This window comes from Suricata suricatta, chromosome 7 (genome assembly GCF_006229205.1).
Source record: "Suricata suricatta isolate VVHF042 chromosome 7, meerkat_22Aug2017_6uvM2_HiC, whole genome shotgun sequence".
Classification (NCBI taxonomy): Eukaryota; Metazoa; Chordata; class Mammalia; order Carnivora; family Herpestidae; genus Suricata; species Suricata suricatta.
In genome coordinates this window covers 133,127,265-133,140,740 of record NC_043706.1, presented here as the reverse complement: position 1 = coordinate 133,140,740, position 13,476 = coordinate 133,127,265, and the positions used below count along the sequence as shown (strand labels likewise).

General features: G+C 44.3%; 1 protein-coding gene across 2 annotated transcripts in view; it reads left to right on the top strand.

Annotated features, from left to right (window-relative positions):
• CNKSR3 (CNKSR family member 3) overlaps positions 1-13,476 on the top strand; it is an 82,573-nt gene that overhangs the window by 48,180 nt on the left and 20,917 nt on the right. For both annotated transcript variants that reach the window (XM_029944012.1, XM_029944013.1), the window contains exons 2-4: positions 2,926-3,089; positions 9,526-9,728; positions 10,690-10,777. In XM_029944012.1, the coding sequence (XP_029799872.1) occupies positions 2,926-3,089; positions 9,526-9,728; positions 10,690-10,777 (455 nt within the window). The remainder of the gene's footprint in view (positions 1-2,925; positions 3,090-9,525; positions 9,729-10,689; positions 10,778-13,476) is intronic.

The following is a 13,476-nucleotide window of genomic DNA, read 5'->3' as shown; positions in this document are numbered from 1 at the left end:
GCAGTGGACTTGCTTGGCACAGTAAACATGAATTTCAGCTCTGCCGATCCTTGGTCCTCGTTTGTTTTGTTTAAAAAAGAGGTTATGACGTGTAGGTGAATATGAAATAAAATACTGTTACATTTGTGTGGGTTTGCCTGGGCTCCCGGGCTGCCATAGAAAAGTACCAGAGACCGAGGCGCCTGGGTGGCCCAGTCAGTTAAGTGTCCGGCTTCTGGCTTCAGCTCAGGTCATGATCTCATGGTTTGTGGGTTCGAGCCCCAGGTCAGGTTCTGTGCTGACAGCTAGCTCAGAGCCTGGAGCCAGCTTCGGATTCTGTGTCTCCCTTTCTCTCTGACCCTCCCCTGCTCATGCTGTCTCTCTCTGTCTCTCAAAAATAAATTAAAAAAAAAAAACAACACTAAAAAAATAAATTAAAAAAAAAAAAGGAAAAGTACCAGTGACTCAGTAATGAAACAACAGAAATGTATCCACTCGCAGCTCTAGAGCCTGAAGTCTGAGATAAGGGTGTCGGCAGCGTTGATCTTTTGCAGCCTCACTCCTTGGCTTGTAGGTGGTTTTCTTCCCCCTGTGTCTTCACTCAGCCTTCCCTCCACGTGCCTCTACTCTTCCTATAAGGACACCAGTCATACTGGATAAGGGCCCATCCTGATGATCTCATTTTAACTTAATCACATCTTTAAAGCTTCATCTCCAAATACAGTCACCTTCTGAGCACTTGGGGTCAGGACTTCAATGTATAATTTTGATGCAACAAATTCAGCCATAATGAAGCTTAAATGTATAACATAGTTGTCCTAAACTTTGATGATAATTAAAACAAACATTCTCTTTAAATTTTAAAAATAGGCAAAGGCAGAGGACATCCTTAAAGGAGAGGAGATTGTAGGATATTGGTTGGGATCTGGCTTATAACTGGATGAGTGATTTAGGGTGAAATTCATAGTAGTTAAGACCTTTCTTGGTACTTTCCCAATTGTTTGGATTCAATGACCATACCTTCTAAGTACCTCTCAAATTTTGTGATTCTCTCTTAATAACTTTGTAATTACAGTAAAACCTTGCTTTGCGAGCATACTTTGTTCTGCAAACATGCTTATAATCCAAAGCACTTGTATATCAAAGCAAATTTCAAGAACCACGGGCTCACCGTCCCTAACCTCGCTTGCTGTGTGATGGAGCACCTCGGCTAGACGGGTGTCTCTGGAGGGAAGACGGGTGGGTTCCAGCTGGTTACCATAAAATACTTTTTTCTTGCCTCCTCTTCCTGTGTTTGATAGCCCCATATGGTTCCAAGGGTGTTCTTCTTCTTTTTTATCTTATCAGGAGGCAAATGGTGAAAGTTTACAGGGCAGAGGTATCATTTAGCCTAGCTGATATGCTAGATATCATGCTAGATGATCCATAGATCCATAAATGATCCATAGATCCATAGGTGACATTAGTATTGCCAAAAGCAAGTGCTGGGCCTTGTGTCTACTTTTGCTAGTCCAGAGCACACACATGGCACAACTGTGGTGAGGAGTAAATGAAGTGTGTGTGTGTGTGTGTGTGTGTGTATGTGTGTGTGTGTGTGGCTGAGGGTGGCAGAGAACACCAGCATGCTTTCCACATATTTTATTCTTGTTAAATTGAATTTTCATCCTTTGTGTTGGGATTGAATAATTGAATAAGCCTCATTGCTGGAAACACTGTAAGGTAGCTTATTATTAGGCTTGAATAGACCAATTGATTCAATATAAAATTTTAGTCCAGAAAAATCACTGGCACAAGTTGACCAGAAAGTTCTCTATACAGGAATAAAGGAACCCAAATTCTGTTAGGCTTACATATTTTAGTCATTAGTAAGAGCATTGGGGTGCCTGGGTGGCTCAGTCAGTTCAGCATCCGACTTCTTGATTTCAGCTCAGGTGTTGATCTCACAGTTGTGGAATTGAGTTGAGCTCGGTGCTGGGCATGGAGCCTGCTTGGGATTCTCTCTCCCCATCTCATGCACATGCACTCTCTGTCTCTCTGTGTGTCTGTCTGTCTGTCTCTCTCAAAGAAAAAAAAAAGAGCATTAAAATATAATACTGTTGGCAGTAGTATTTGACCTGGAAAAATTCCCATAAGCTACCCCTTCTACATTGCTGGTATTTTCTCCTTTGGATTCCTGTTCATGAGAACTTTTTCAGTTGCAAGGGACAGAAACCAAACACAAACAAACTTAAGGTAGAAAGGGAATTTTTTTCAAGTTAAGTGAAAAATCATAGAAGTAGAATTATCTTTAAGCAGGGTTCGATCCAGGGGCATATAGCATATTATTGTAGCATTTTCTTTCTCTCAATTGGACGTATTTTCAGGAAACTTATGAGAAAAATACCAGCAATTCCAAAGTTGTGTCCTTATGACTTCCACCTGGGAGGGAAGAACTTCTCTCTTCCTATGTCCGTATATCAAAAATCAAGGAAGGTTTTGATTGGTTCTGCTTGGTCACCCTTGAATCTGTAACTGGCTGGTGGGTAGAATATTGTGGCCAACCCCTGCGGCAAAGCATCTTGATTGGCAAGTCCGCGGGGTCACATGGGCTGGCAGACAGATGGTGTCTCAAAGGAAGACTGCATAGCAAACAAATATCTAGTCTACATAACTCACTTTTCCAAGTCAGCAAGGGTCTAGTGGATATTTTTTTAGTTGAAAGGAAATTAGGAAGGTAACCATCATAAAATTGTACTGAATCCATTTGAAAATTTTAAGCTGCACGTTGCAAATCTGTTTGAGATGAAATGAGGAGGCACCCGAAAAGTGTCCCTCAGGTGGGGTGTACAATGTATAGACAGATAGTTGGGGCATCACTGGCGATTCCTGAAGTTGATTTAAATGTGGGCAAATTTTTGAGTAAAGGAAACAACATGGCAATAATGGGCTTCTGCTTTTTTTTGGTAGGGTTAGATGATTGCCTGCAGCAGTATGTCCACAAGTTCGAACGGGAGAAGATAAACGGAGAGCAGCTGCTGCAGATTTCCCATCAGGACCTTGAAGAGCTGGGGGTCACGCGAATTGGACACCAGGAACTTGTGTTGGAGGCTGTCGATCTTCTCTGTGCACTGGTTGGTTCAAGAGATCTGTGCTGTGATGATATTCTTTAGAACCTTATACTCTGGAATCTTCAATGTTTGTGATTTAGCATAGCATTGGTTTCTCATTTATTTCTTTATTTAGTGAGTGACAGCATGAGCGCAATTGAGAGGGGGAGGGGCAGAGAGAAAGAGAGAGAGAGAGAGAGAGAGAGAGAGAGAGAGAAAATCTGGAGCAGGGTCCACACTTCCAGTGCGGATCTTGATGCAGGGGCTCGAACCTATGAACCATGAGATCATGCCCTGAGCCAGAACCAAGAGCCAGATGCTTAACCACCTGAGCCATGCAGGCACCCCTATTTTCTTAACAATCCATTGAAACAAAGCATGAGCTAAAGATAACATAAAAAGGAAGAAAAGGAATAATTTTCTAGATAAAGAGGTGGCAAACTGTGGCCTGCACATTAAATCTGGCCCACCATGTTTGTAAATAAAGTTTTATTGACACGCAGCCATGACTGTTCATTTATTTGTTGTCTCTTGGCGCTTTTTCATGCTTTCAAGGGACCATGTGGTTTCTGAAAGTCCAATATATTTATTAGCTTGCCCCTTAAGGAAAAGTTTGCCTGTCACAGAGACTAAGTTTGCCTTTTAGAGAAAAAAATCTGTTAGTTTCATTTTCGTATCTTCTGTGGAGAATAAAATGGGGGAGAAAATCCTGAATGAAAACATCATCTTCTAAACTGAAATGAAATATAGGTTCTGATTTCGTGTGTGTTTTTGTTACTATCAAAAACTCTTTTATGTTTCACAGGTATTTGTGATAGTTAAAGAACAGATGTGTGTGTTCGTAGTAGTCAGCCTGTGGAGTGCTAACTAAGAAGGGAAAAAATGTGAACTTTGGTACCCTTTGCAGACAACTGAGCTTTGACTTGAACATGGAGTGACTTAAATCCTGCCAGGTTCGGACTCTTGCATTCCACACATGGCTGCCTGAGTAGCCGTCTCAGGTGTGGGCTGACGACACCTGGGAGGCCATCGTGCCTGCACGCTGGTGGCCGCACAGCGGGACCCACGTGTGTCTGTTAGGACGCCGTGTGAAGGATGCCGTGTCCCAAGCTGTCAGGATTTGGACCCAGGCCGCGGCATTCAGGCTGGGTTACGTAATGCTGTGAACCTGAGCCAGGGGCATATACAATTACATCACTGAGAACGGTGGGAAAGAATGTGTTCCCGATTATTCTGCCATTGCTGGTCCGCGGTCCGTTGATTATATAACTCTTGCTGCACGGCGCGTATTCTTCTTCTTAAAATGGACCGAGCGCTGTCTCCTGCTCTGAGATGTGCTGCTCTTGTTTACAGAAGGAAGGGGGAAATTATTTGTGGTTGATCAACGAGCTGCCACGGGGGAGACGCCGTGGCCAAGTGGTGTGGGTGTTGGCCTGCCAGGCTGGCGCTTTGCGTTCTGATCTCGGCTCTGCGACCTCCGGGGACACGAGGGTGTCTGTTTTCCCCATCTGTACAGCAACACTCCCGAGATGCGGCGGCACGCTAACGTTTTGCATGGCCCAGAAGACGTCTTAGAGACTTGTTTGCTTTTAAAGCTGCATGTGTTTTATACAGTGCAGCCTGTTCGAGTTTACTTCTGTTATGCTTTCTGGGAAGACCACTCTTCCATCTTTTCTGCTAATTGGATTGGTCCCTTTGAACTTGGAGGAAGGGGTTTGAGGACAGGCACATTACTTTGCAATCCATGGTAGGAGAGGTAAGGAGGAAGGGCCAATGAGAGGCACGTAGTGTACGGCAAGCCGGATAATAAACCTAACAGCTGCCTCTCTTTGCTTTTGCCCCTTCCCTACCTCTTAAAATATTGGACTAAAATGAACAAAGCTGGACAAATGCCAGAACCTAAAGCTGCATTTTATCTCCTACAATTTCCTTCTAATTTCCTCTGTAGACAAAGTTTGACCTCAGACTCATTCTGGACATGCTTTTCGCAGTAGAGTGCTGGTGAATGCATTTGACGGCAGGGGTGCTAGGAGGGTTCTCAAATGAGTGTGCCTTTTCTGGTTTGGGGAAGGTTTTTAGAGAGCTTTATTAAAATACCTTTTCCTCTTGCTCTAATCTCCCCTTTAAATGTTCTTACTGTAATGCATATGTTAATTATACTATCTATTTAATGCAATAGATATTTGTATACCTAAATTGGTCATAATTTTTTGCCTTAACAACTTTTCCCTTGGGCAGTTAATGTATATTCGCAGTTGGCCCTGGAGTTATTTAAAAGAGGTTGTCTTGTAAACTGAGTTTAGCGGGATGTTGGTTTTGTGATAGACAGGAAATGAATAGAATTTAGAAGAAAGGGGGAGAAAAAAACAAAACCACTGGAAAGTTCTGGAAAGAATGGGGCAGATAAAATGGATGAAAACCTAAAATAGGGAAAAGCTATTGGTAAAGATTCCAGAACTGGTGAGCAGATGGCCCACAGATAGATGGTCACGGATAGAGAGCAAGGGGAGACGTCACTGTCGTTTGTGATGTGCGGCATCCAAGTGACTTACATTGTGAGGTGGAACTAAGATCACTCTCAGGATTGAGAGTCTGAGCCCAGTTTTTCTCCACCTATCAGGGACAGGCTACTAGTAGGGCCTTTCTAGTAGATCTGCTGCTATTCTTTCTAGCAGGAGAGCTATTTGCTACATGCAACTCTCTAAATGAAAATAAAATGAAAAAACATTCACCTCCTCAGTCACACATGTCAAGAGCCCATGGCTAGTGGTGGCTAGTGGCTACTGGCTGCCATATTTAGACAGTGCAGAAGGAGAACATTTTCATCACCGCAGCAGGTTCTGTTGAGTAGCACTGGTCTGGAGAGTGTGATGGAGAGTAATAAACTATAATTATAACCTATTTTCTTTGGCAAATCAACCTGTCAAGACCGAGGCAGGCACAGCTCTATTTTTAAGGTTGAAGTAGGTTGAGAAAGTGAACAAAGTTGGGATCAGTACACACGTTAAGTGATGCCACCCAAATGTGTGATTAAATGAAATGCCTGCAACGTGTTTACCTTTCCTGGGTGCTTCTGTGCACGCATCTACCCCCCAGATTATTCATTGTTCATAAGCTACCCATCTATGGCAAGTCATTAAAAAATGTTATTCTTCGGGCATCCGAGTGGCTCAGTTGGTTAAGTGTCCGGCTTCCGGCTTTGGCTCAGGTCATGATCTCACAGAACGTGGGTTCGAGCCCCACGTTGGGCTCTGTGCTGGCAGTTCCGAGCCTGGAACCCGCTTCAGATTTGCGTCTCCCTCTCTCTCTGCTCCTCCCCCACTCCCTTTCTGTCTCTGTCTCTCAAAATAAAATAAAGACATAAAAAAATGTTATCCTTCTTTTTGGTGAGAAATAACGCAGGAAGAGTAATCTTTGCTGTCAGTTTGTATTTAACTTGATCTTGCTCATGAGGTTATAATAAAATGTCTTTAGGGAAACTGTGGAATATATTTCTTAGGTTGTGATTTAATTGACCCAAGTCAGTGAGAGGGTTTAGGCTGTGTGTCTCTGACACTCCTTAATCACATATGTTAGATCATGAACTGGGTCAGGAGGAATGGGAAAAGGAGGTGGAGGAGAAATATAAGATTCATCTTTAGCTGGAGCATGTATAAGTCAGGCACCAGAAGCCACGACTCTGCCTGTTTCCTTCTGTCCTGTCTGCTGTGTGATTTCTCTAACCAGACCAGGAAGTGACCCCCGATGGCTAACCTCTAATGAAGTGAGACCTCAGTGAAGGGTTTCTCTAGGTGTGTAGACTTTCAGAGACTCCTTCCATTTCTTACTCGGTGTGTATCTTGTTGATACTTTTAATGCAATTTCTGAAGGAGAGAAGTTTTAGGGGAAAGATTAGTGGAAATAATCAAATCTGGTCTCAGAAATGATTCATTTTCTGTCTTTCATTGTGTAGCACGTAAGTCAATAATCCTTCTCTGATTATTTTTCTGCATTAGAGGCTCTCTTGAGTTAATAGAATCAAGTTCTTGTTCTCTTCTTACTGTGGAATGGAGTGGAAAGGGAAGGAATTCTCCTCCCTTTTTTTGCTCCTTCTTTCTATCTTCTTAAAATTGTACTCCATTATAGCTGCATCTATCTATTCTTCTAGTCCTGTGATTTGTTTTGGTAGGGAAAACAGAATCAGAGTCTATTGAGTGGAAATGAAAAGAACCAGTTAACAAGAAGTCACACCCCCCCCTTACTTTTAATATTAAAAGTGGTAGGTGTGTAGGAGATGGAGGTTTAAAACTTCTTGCAACACAAAAATGCATTTAGTCCTCTTTGAATTCAAGAAGTAAATGTTGTTTATAGGAATAAGAGTTCCAAGTAATTTTGGTGACATTGATTATAGAAAGCTGACTTTCTTGCTTTAGTTCAGAACTCTTGATAGAAGTTGGCAGGCTGAGTAATTGACTGAATGAGGGGACAGTTCCCTTTAATCAGTCACAAGTCCTTCAAAACAGGCTTGTCATGTGGCCCTTTATCCATTCACGTGTGAGGCTTTGATTCTCTGAATTAGAAAAGCATGATGAAAATCCATCTTCGTAGTTTTGTCTTCTTCATTGAAGGATAATGTCATATTTTAGCCTGTAGAAAAAGGGAAAAAAAATGAAGGAATAGAAGAGTGGGATGGAACACTACTGTTTAATACACAACACTTTTATTATGAAATTTTCTTTCAAAAAATTATGAAATTATGAATTTATTATGAAAACTTTAAGGCTTGCAAAAGATAGCTTCCAGTTAATGGATCTGGGAAGGCATTTTTATTTTTTTAGTTTATTTTTTTATTTACTCTCCTCTTCAACATTTGTTATCTAAACTTTTTAAAAAAGCACTTTTTATTTTACTAGAGGAAGCAACATAAATTTCAGCTTCAGGAACATTTAACTGCAGTGAAAACCCAACTACAGTGTCTATAGTCAATGTCACCAGAAATTACCTGGAACTTTTATTACTGTACAAATATTTATTTGGACATCAGGGGACGGAGCAAGTCAGGATAGGTTTTGCGGGGAGGTAAGCAGCTGGTTAGTTTCTGTAGAATCCAGGGCCACTGGCTCCTTTGCTTTTGCTCATCTGTTAACCTAACCTGTTTTGTCTTCTCCTTCTGCCCTGTCTTGGACGGGAGCACGAAAGGGAAACATGCCTCATGGTGATCAAAACCTTGTGCTCTGGCTGCTGATTGCCTTGACTGGAATCCCACCTCTCCGCAGATTAACTGTGTAACTTGGAGAATTTATTTAATGAGTCTGTCCGTCAATTTCCTCACCTGTAAAATAGACTATCATTTCCACCTTCGGGTGCTATTTACCGGAGATAATACGTGTTGAGCCCTGAGTTGAGTCCTCAGTGTACAGCGAGTGTTCAGTGTTGGGCATCTTATTCCCAGCTTTTACATGGTACCACAGCCTTGCTTTGGGATGCTATTGAAACAGTACAGGATGTCCCAGAGATATCTTTATTTTTTTGTCAAAATAATGAAACACCAACTTGGGACGTGTACATGCAGTTAAATACAGACGTTCATCCGTCCTCCCCCCAAAGTCATTTCAGATTTACGTGTCATCCTCTGGGATTTGTTCTTTACTTATCACATGGAATTCGGTTTTTTTCCTAAGTACCTGAGTAAGATGAACGTCGTCCCGAAGGAACACAGGTTAAAAACTCAGAGGCAGAAATTACATTTCAGGTGAATTAACGTTTCATCAGTGCTGCTCCGTTTCCAAGCATGCGCGGCTTGCCCGATGGAAAGTGATTGGTTCAGGTCGCTGCCAGGCCTGTCCGCTGTGCCACAGACATGACAGTGAGCTGTGCTCAGAACCTGCTCTCTCAGGCTGGGCGCCCCATCGGGGGAAGTTGTGTCGACCAGGGTGGGTCAGAGTGGCAGATAGGTGACACGCCAGCAAGTGACCCGAGGGGGCATTTGGCAACATCTGGAGGCATGTTTGGTCACCACAGCCAGGGAGAGGGTGCTACTGACGGCTAAGGAATAAGAGGCCAGCGGTGCCGCCGAACCTCTCGAAATGTTCCAGAATCCTTTCTTGCTTCCCAACCAGAACAGACACTACTGGGCTTTAAATGTCAGTAGGGCTCAGGCTGAGAAACTGCTCTACACGGTCAAGGAAGCCTCAAAGAGGAAGGAACACTGGGGCTAGGATGTAAATATAAGAAAAGCTGTTCTTGCAAAGATTTGCGGGAGGAGCTGGCAAGAGTGAAGTCCCTGAGATGGAGGAACAAGAGAAGAGGCCGGTGTGACTGGGAGTGGCTGAGGTCTGCAGTGCGGGTAAATTGTGGAGGGTGTTGTGGCTATTGTAGGAGTTATTCAAGTTGCTCAGTGGGGTTTTGAGTTATTTATTAGCAGAGATTGGACATTGTTGCTTGTTTTGATTTTTTTCCCTTTGATTTTATTTTTCCACAGAATTATGGCCTTGAAACCGATAATATGAAGAACTTGGTTCTGAAACTGCGAGCATCTTCCCACAACTTACAGAATTACATAAGTAGCCGGCGGAAAAGCCCGGCTTACGACGGGGACAGTTCCCACAAGCCGCCCAATGAACTCCTGACCTCCGTGGTGGAGCTGATAGGTGCAGCGAAGGCCTTGTTAGCTTGGCTGGACCGGTGAGTCAGGCGTGCGGCCCCCTGGCCCATCAGAGGGGGACCTGCGCTGCGCACAGGCCCGGCCGTGGTCCTGGGAAAACGAGCTGTCGTCTCTTCATGTCCCTTCCATGGGGCCTCTTCAGGAGTTCTGCATCAGTGGGGGGATTTTAGGGTCCCTCAGGAAGCTACTGAAAAGAGGAGTAGCAGGACCAAATTGAGCTCCACTTGGGGAGGCATGGAAACACCGTGCCGAAGGTGTTCTCACTGCCGTTAAACGCTCATGATTATTTCGTTGGTCTGAAGGCTGTGAGTTGACCTCGGAAGGGACATGAATTCCTTGGCTCATTTTCTTTTTCTTTTTTCTTTTCTTTATTTTTTTATAGTTTATTGCCAAGTTGGTTTCCATATAATGCCCAATGCTCTTCCCCACAAGTGCCCCCCTCCGTGTCCTTTACTCCCTCCCCTTCACCCCTCCTTCTTCAGCCCTCAGTTTGTTTTCAGTATTTAAGAGTCTCTCATGATTTGCCTCCCTTCTTCTCCATAACTCTTTTCCCCTTCCTCCCCTTCCCATGGTTCCCTGTTAGGTTTCTCCTGTTAGACCTATGAGTGCAAACATATGGTATTTGTCCTTCTCTGCCTGACTTATTTCGCTGAGCATGACACCCTCGAGGTCCATCCACTTTCCTACAAATGGCCAGATGTCATTCCCTCTCATTGCCATGTAGTACTCCGTTGTGTATATATACCACATCTTCTTGATCCGTTCATCTGTTGATGGACATTTAGGCTCTTTCCATGATTTGCTCATTTTCTGACGGGTTTTTATCGCACTCCTGTGGCCTTCTGTTCAGATTCCTGTTTTGTGTGTTAACGTGAGAGGAAACCATATGAGTCCTTGAAACCAGCTCTGCTTGTCAGCCTACGAGGTGGGGATCCCAGTGCCCCCACCCCCTTTTTATAGAGAATGCCTGTTACTTTCCAGGGCTCCGTTTACAGGGATCACCGATTTCTCAGTAACGAAGAACAAAATCATTCAGCTCTGCCTGGACCTGACCACTACAGTCCAGAAGGTCAGTACCTCACTGGGGCTTCTTTAACACCGTGTCTGCCATCGCCCTTGTGCTCCTCTGGAGAGAGTTTCCATGTAGGCATGAGGTGCCCTTTTCGCTTTTTTCCTGCTTTTCACCATCCGACCTGGGAAGAGATGAAGGGCTTTCCATGAGGTGCGATGTTGGTGATGGCTTCTGAAAAATGACCCGTGGCCTTTACATCAAGGATTACCATCTTTTGTTTTAAAATAGTTGAGCTAATGTGCCTGTCCTTTCTCTAAACTGTTAGAATACTTAATTTTTTTAAACAAAAACTCTGGAGCCACTAAGTCAGATGAAGTTAAGAAATGCTAAGGAGGGAAGGAGCCCAGCGAGGCTGAGGCGGACGCAGTTATGGGTATGTGGCTGGAGGGATCGTCCTTTGCCACAGCGACATTTGAGGAATCTGACCAGGGTGACCCTGTACTTGTCTTGATGGAAGGGGCCTATTACGTTGTCTTGGGGTGTTTTCCTGGTAGTCATTTTTTTTTAAGTTTATTTATTTTGAGCGAGACAGAGTATAAGTGGGGGAGGGACAGAGAGAGAAGGAGAGAGAGAATCCCAAGCAGGTCTGCACTGTCAGCACAGAGCTTGACGCAGGGCTCGACCTCCTGAACCCTGAGATCATGACCTGAGTTGAAACCAAGTGTCAGATGCTTAACCAGCCTGAGCCACCCAGGCACCTCCATAGTCATTGTTGATTGTTGTGAACTGATGATAGGAAAAAATCTCCCGGTAGGAGGTACGGATCCTGACCTGTTCACCGCAGGGGAAGGGTGTCCCGTCCACCGAGCCTCCCCACCACGCTTGCCCCTGCTTCTGTGGGCCTCTGCTCACCTGACACATGATAAATGGTGTTTTTAAAAGAATTTTAAATGTGTTTTTAAACAAGTGAGATAATGCTTTTGACAAATAAGCCAATGCAAACTTGTCACTTATCGAAAGAAATTTAACCCAAACTTAAGGGACACACGAAGTATTGTTTTTGTTTTTGTTTTCCTTTTGGTGCTCATTGAGCATTTGCTTTGGACACAGACCACCATGGATTCAAATCCTACCTCTACCACTGCTTCACCCTGGGACCTCAGACAAGTTGCTTAAAACTTAGGAGTCTCGTTTTTTTTGGTCTGTAAAACAGGAATACTAATATTTACCTCACCAGATGATTCGGTAGGATTTATACAAGTTATTGCTGAATGAGAAAAGAAGGGGAAAAAACGGAGTATAAAGACAAATGGCGCCCCCCAAAATATGAAGATACGTTCTCGTAACACAGACGCTATCCAAGAACCTGTGTAGAAAGGAGTAAGTTCAGTAGGCAGTTGGAAGAAACGTTGGGTTACGTTAGCAGGGAGAGAAGTAGGGATGGAGCATAGGAGGCAGCCCCCCAACCCCACCCTCCAACCCTAAGGAAGAAAGGAAACACTTTTTTTATTCACAAAGACCATTCTGTGACCACATTTATGTACTTGTAGAAAATTAGATATAAATAATGTAAAATATTTTAAAGTAATAACACCTACTGTGAAAGATTGCTACGCAGATTAAATGAAATATAACACATGCACAGCGCCCGCCAGCAGTGCGTACGGTAGAAAATGTAAAAATCATGCTTGTACTGGTCTTCTGGACACTGACTTGATCAAGGAAAGGGGTTGCACAAATATGCTCCTCCTTTCTGGTTTGTTTGTTTTGTGGTTTATTTAAATTTGGACAGTTTTTGAGGATGAAGACGGGCAAGGTGTGACTAAACGGAATATTGTTTTATGAATGTGGGTTGAAAAAGATGTCTGGCCCCTGCGGACATATGTTTTCTCTAGCGACTGGAGGACACAGGTGCTTGGCACGCGGCGTATTTGCAGGCACAGAAATGAGGAACAACACACCTGATGAGTGAGCCCAGTGCCTTTTGCAGGGTGCCGCCTGCGTCCTGACGGAGGGCGCCCTCACGCTCCCTCCCAGCCTGGGGGCGCGCCGTGGTCTTCAGAGCTTCTCAGCAGATCTGTTGACATTTCCTGTCTTTTCCATGTATTCTTTCTATCTGGGAAATTTCAGGAATGAAAGTTGTGTCCTTCCTTCCAGTGACAAGGAACGTGATCTCCTTGGGTCTTTATTCCTTTCGTCTCTGTCTGCGAGGAGAGACTGTTGCACGTCCTTTTGCTTCTTTCTGTCCTCCATGTGTTGTCATCTGCTGTCCTCTTTCTTGTCACCTTATCTGCATCCGTCCCTTGAAGGGGAACATGTCGGTCTCCTGATTGGAGGGGGTGAATCGTTGCTGCCTTTTCCCCTGGAAGGAGCCAGCACCTTCTTGTGAGCACGCCTGGTGCTATTCAAGTTCACGTGCAAGTTGCCAGTTTCCAGGCTGTAATGTCAGAAAAGAGACGCTGGTGGGAGGGGGTTGAGATCTGCATCTTCAGTCTGTCCCCCCCAAACACCGGGAGGCCGTGCAAACTGCAATCGCCATGGTGAGACCAGAAGACAGTGGCAGGTGCTGAGTCCCCGGTGGGAAAAAAACGGGGCAGTGAGCAGTAGAAAGAAAGGCCGGGAAGACTGAACAGAAAGCTGGTGGCCATGAAAGCAGAGGAGGAAAAACCACGAGAGCATTTGTTGAGCGCTGGTTGTGTCCCCAGCATGTGCCTTGGGCCCCACGTGTGTTTTCGCGTTTGCTTCTCCGCTGAGTT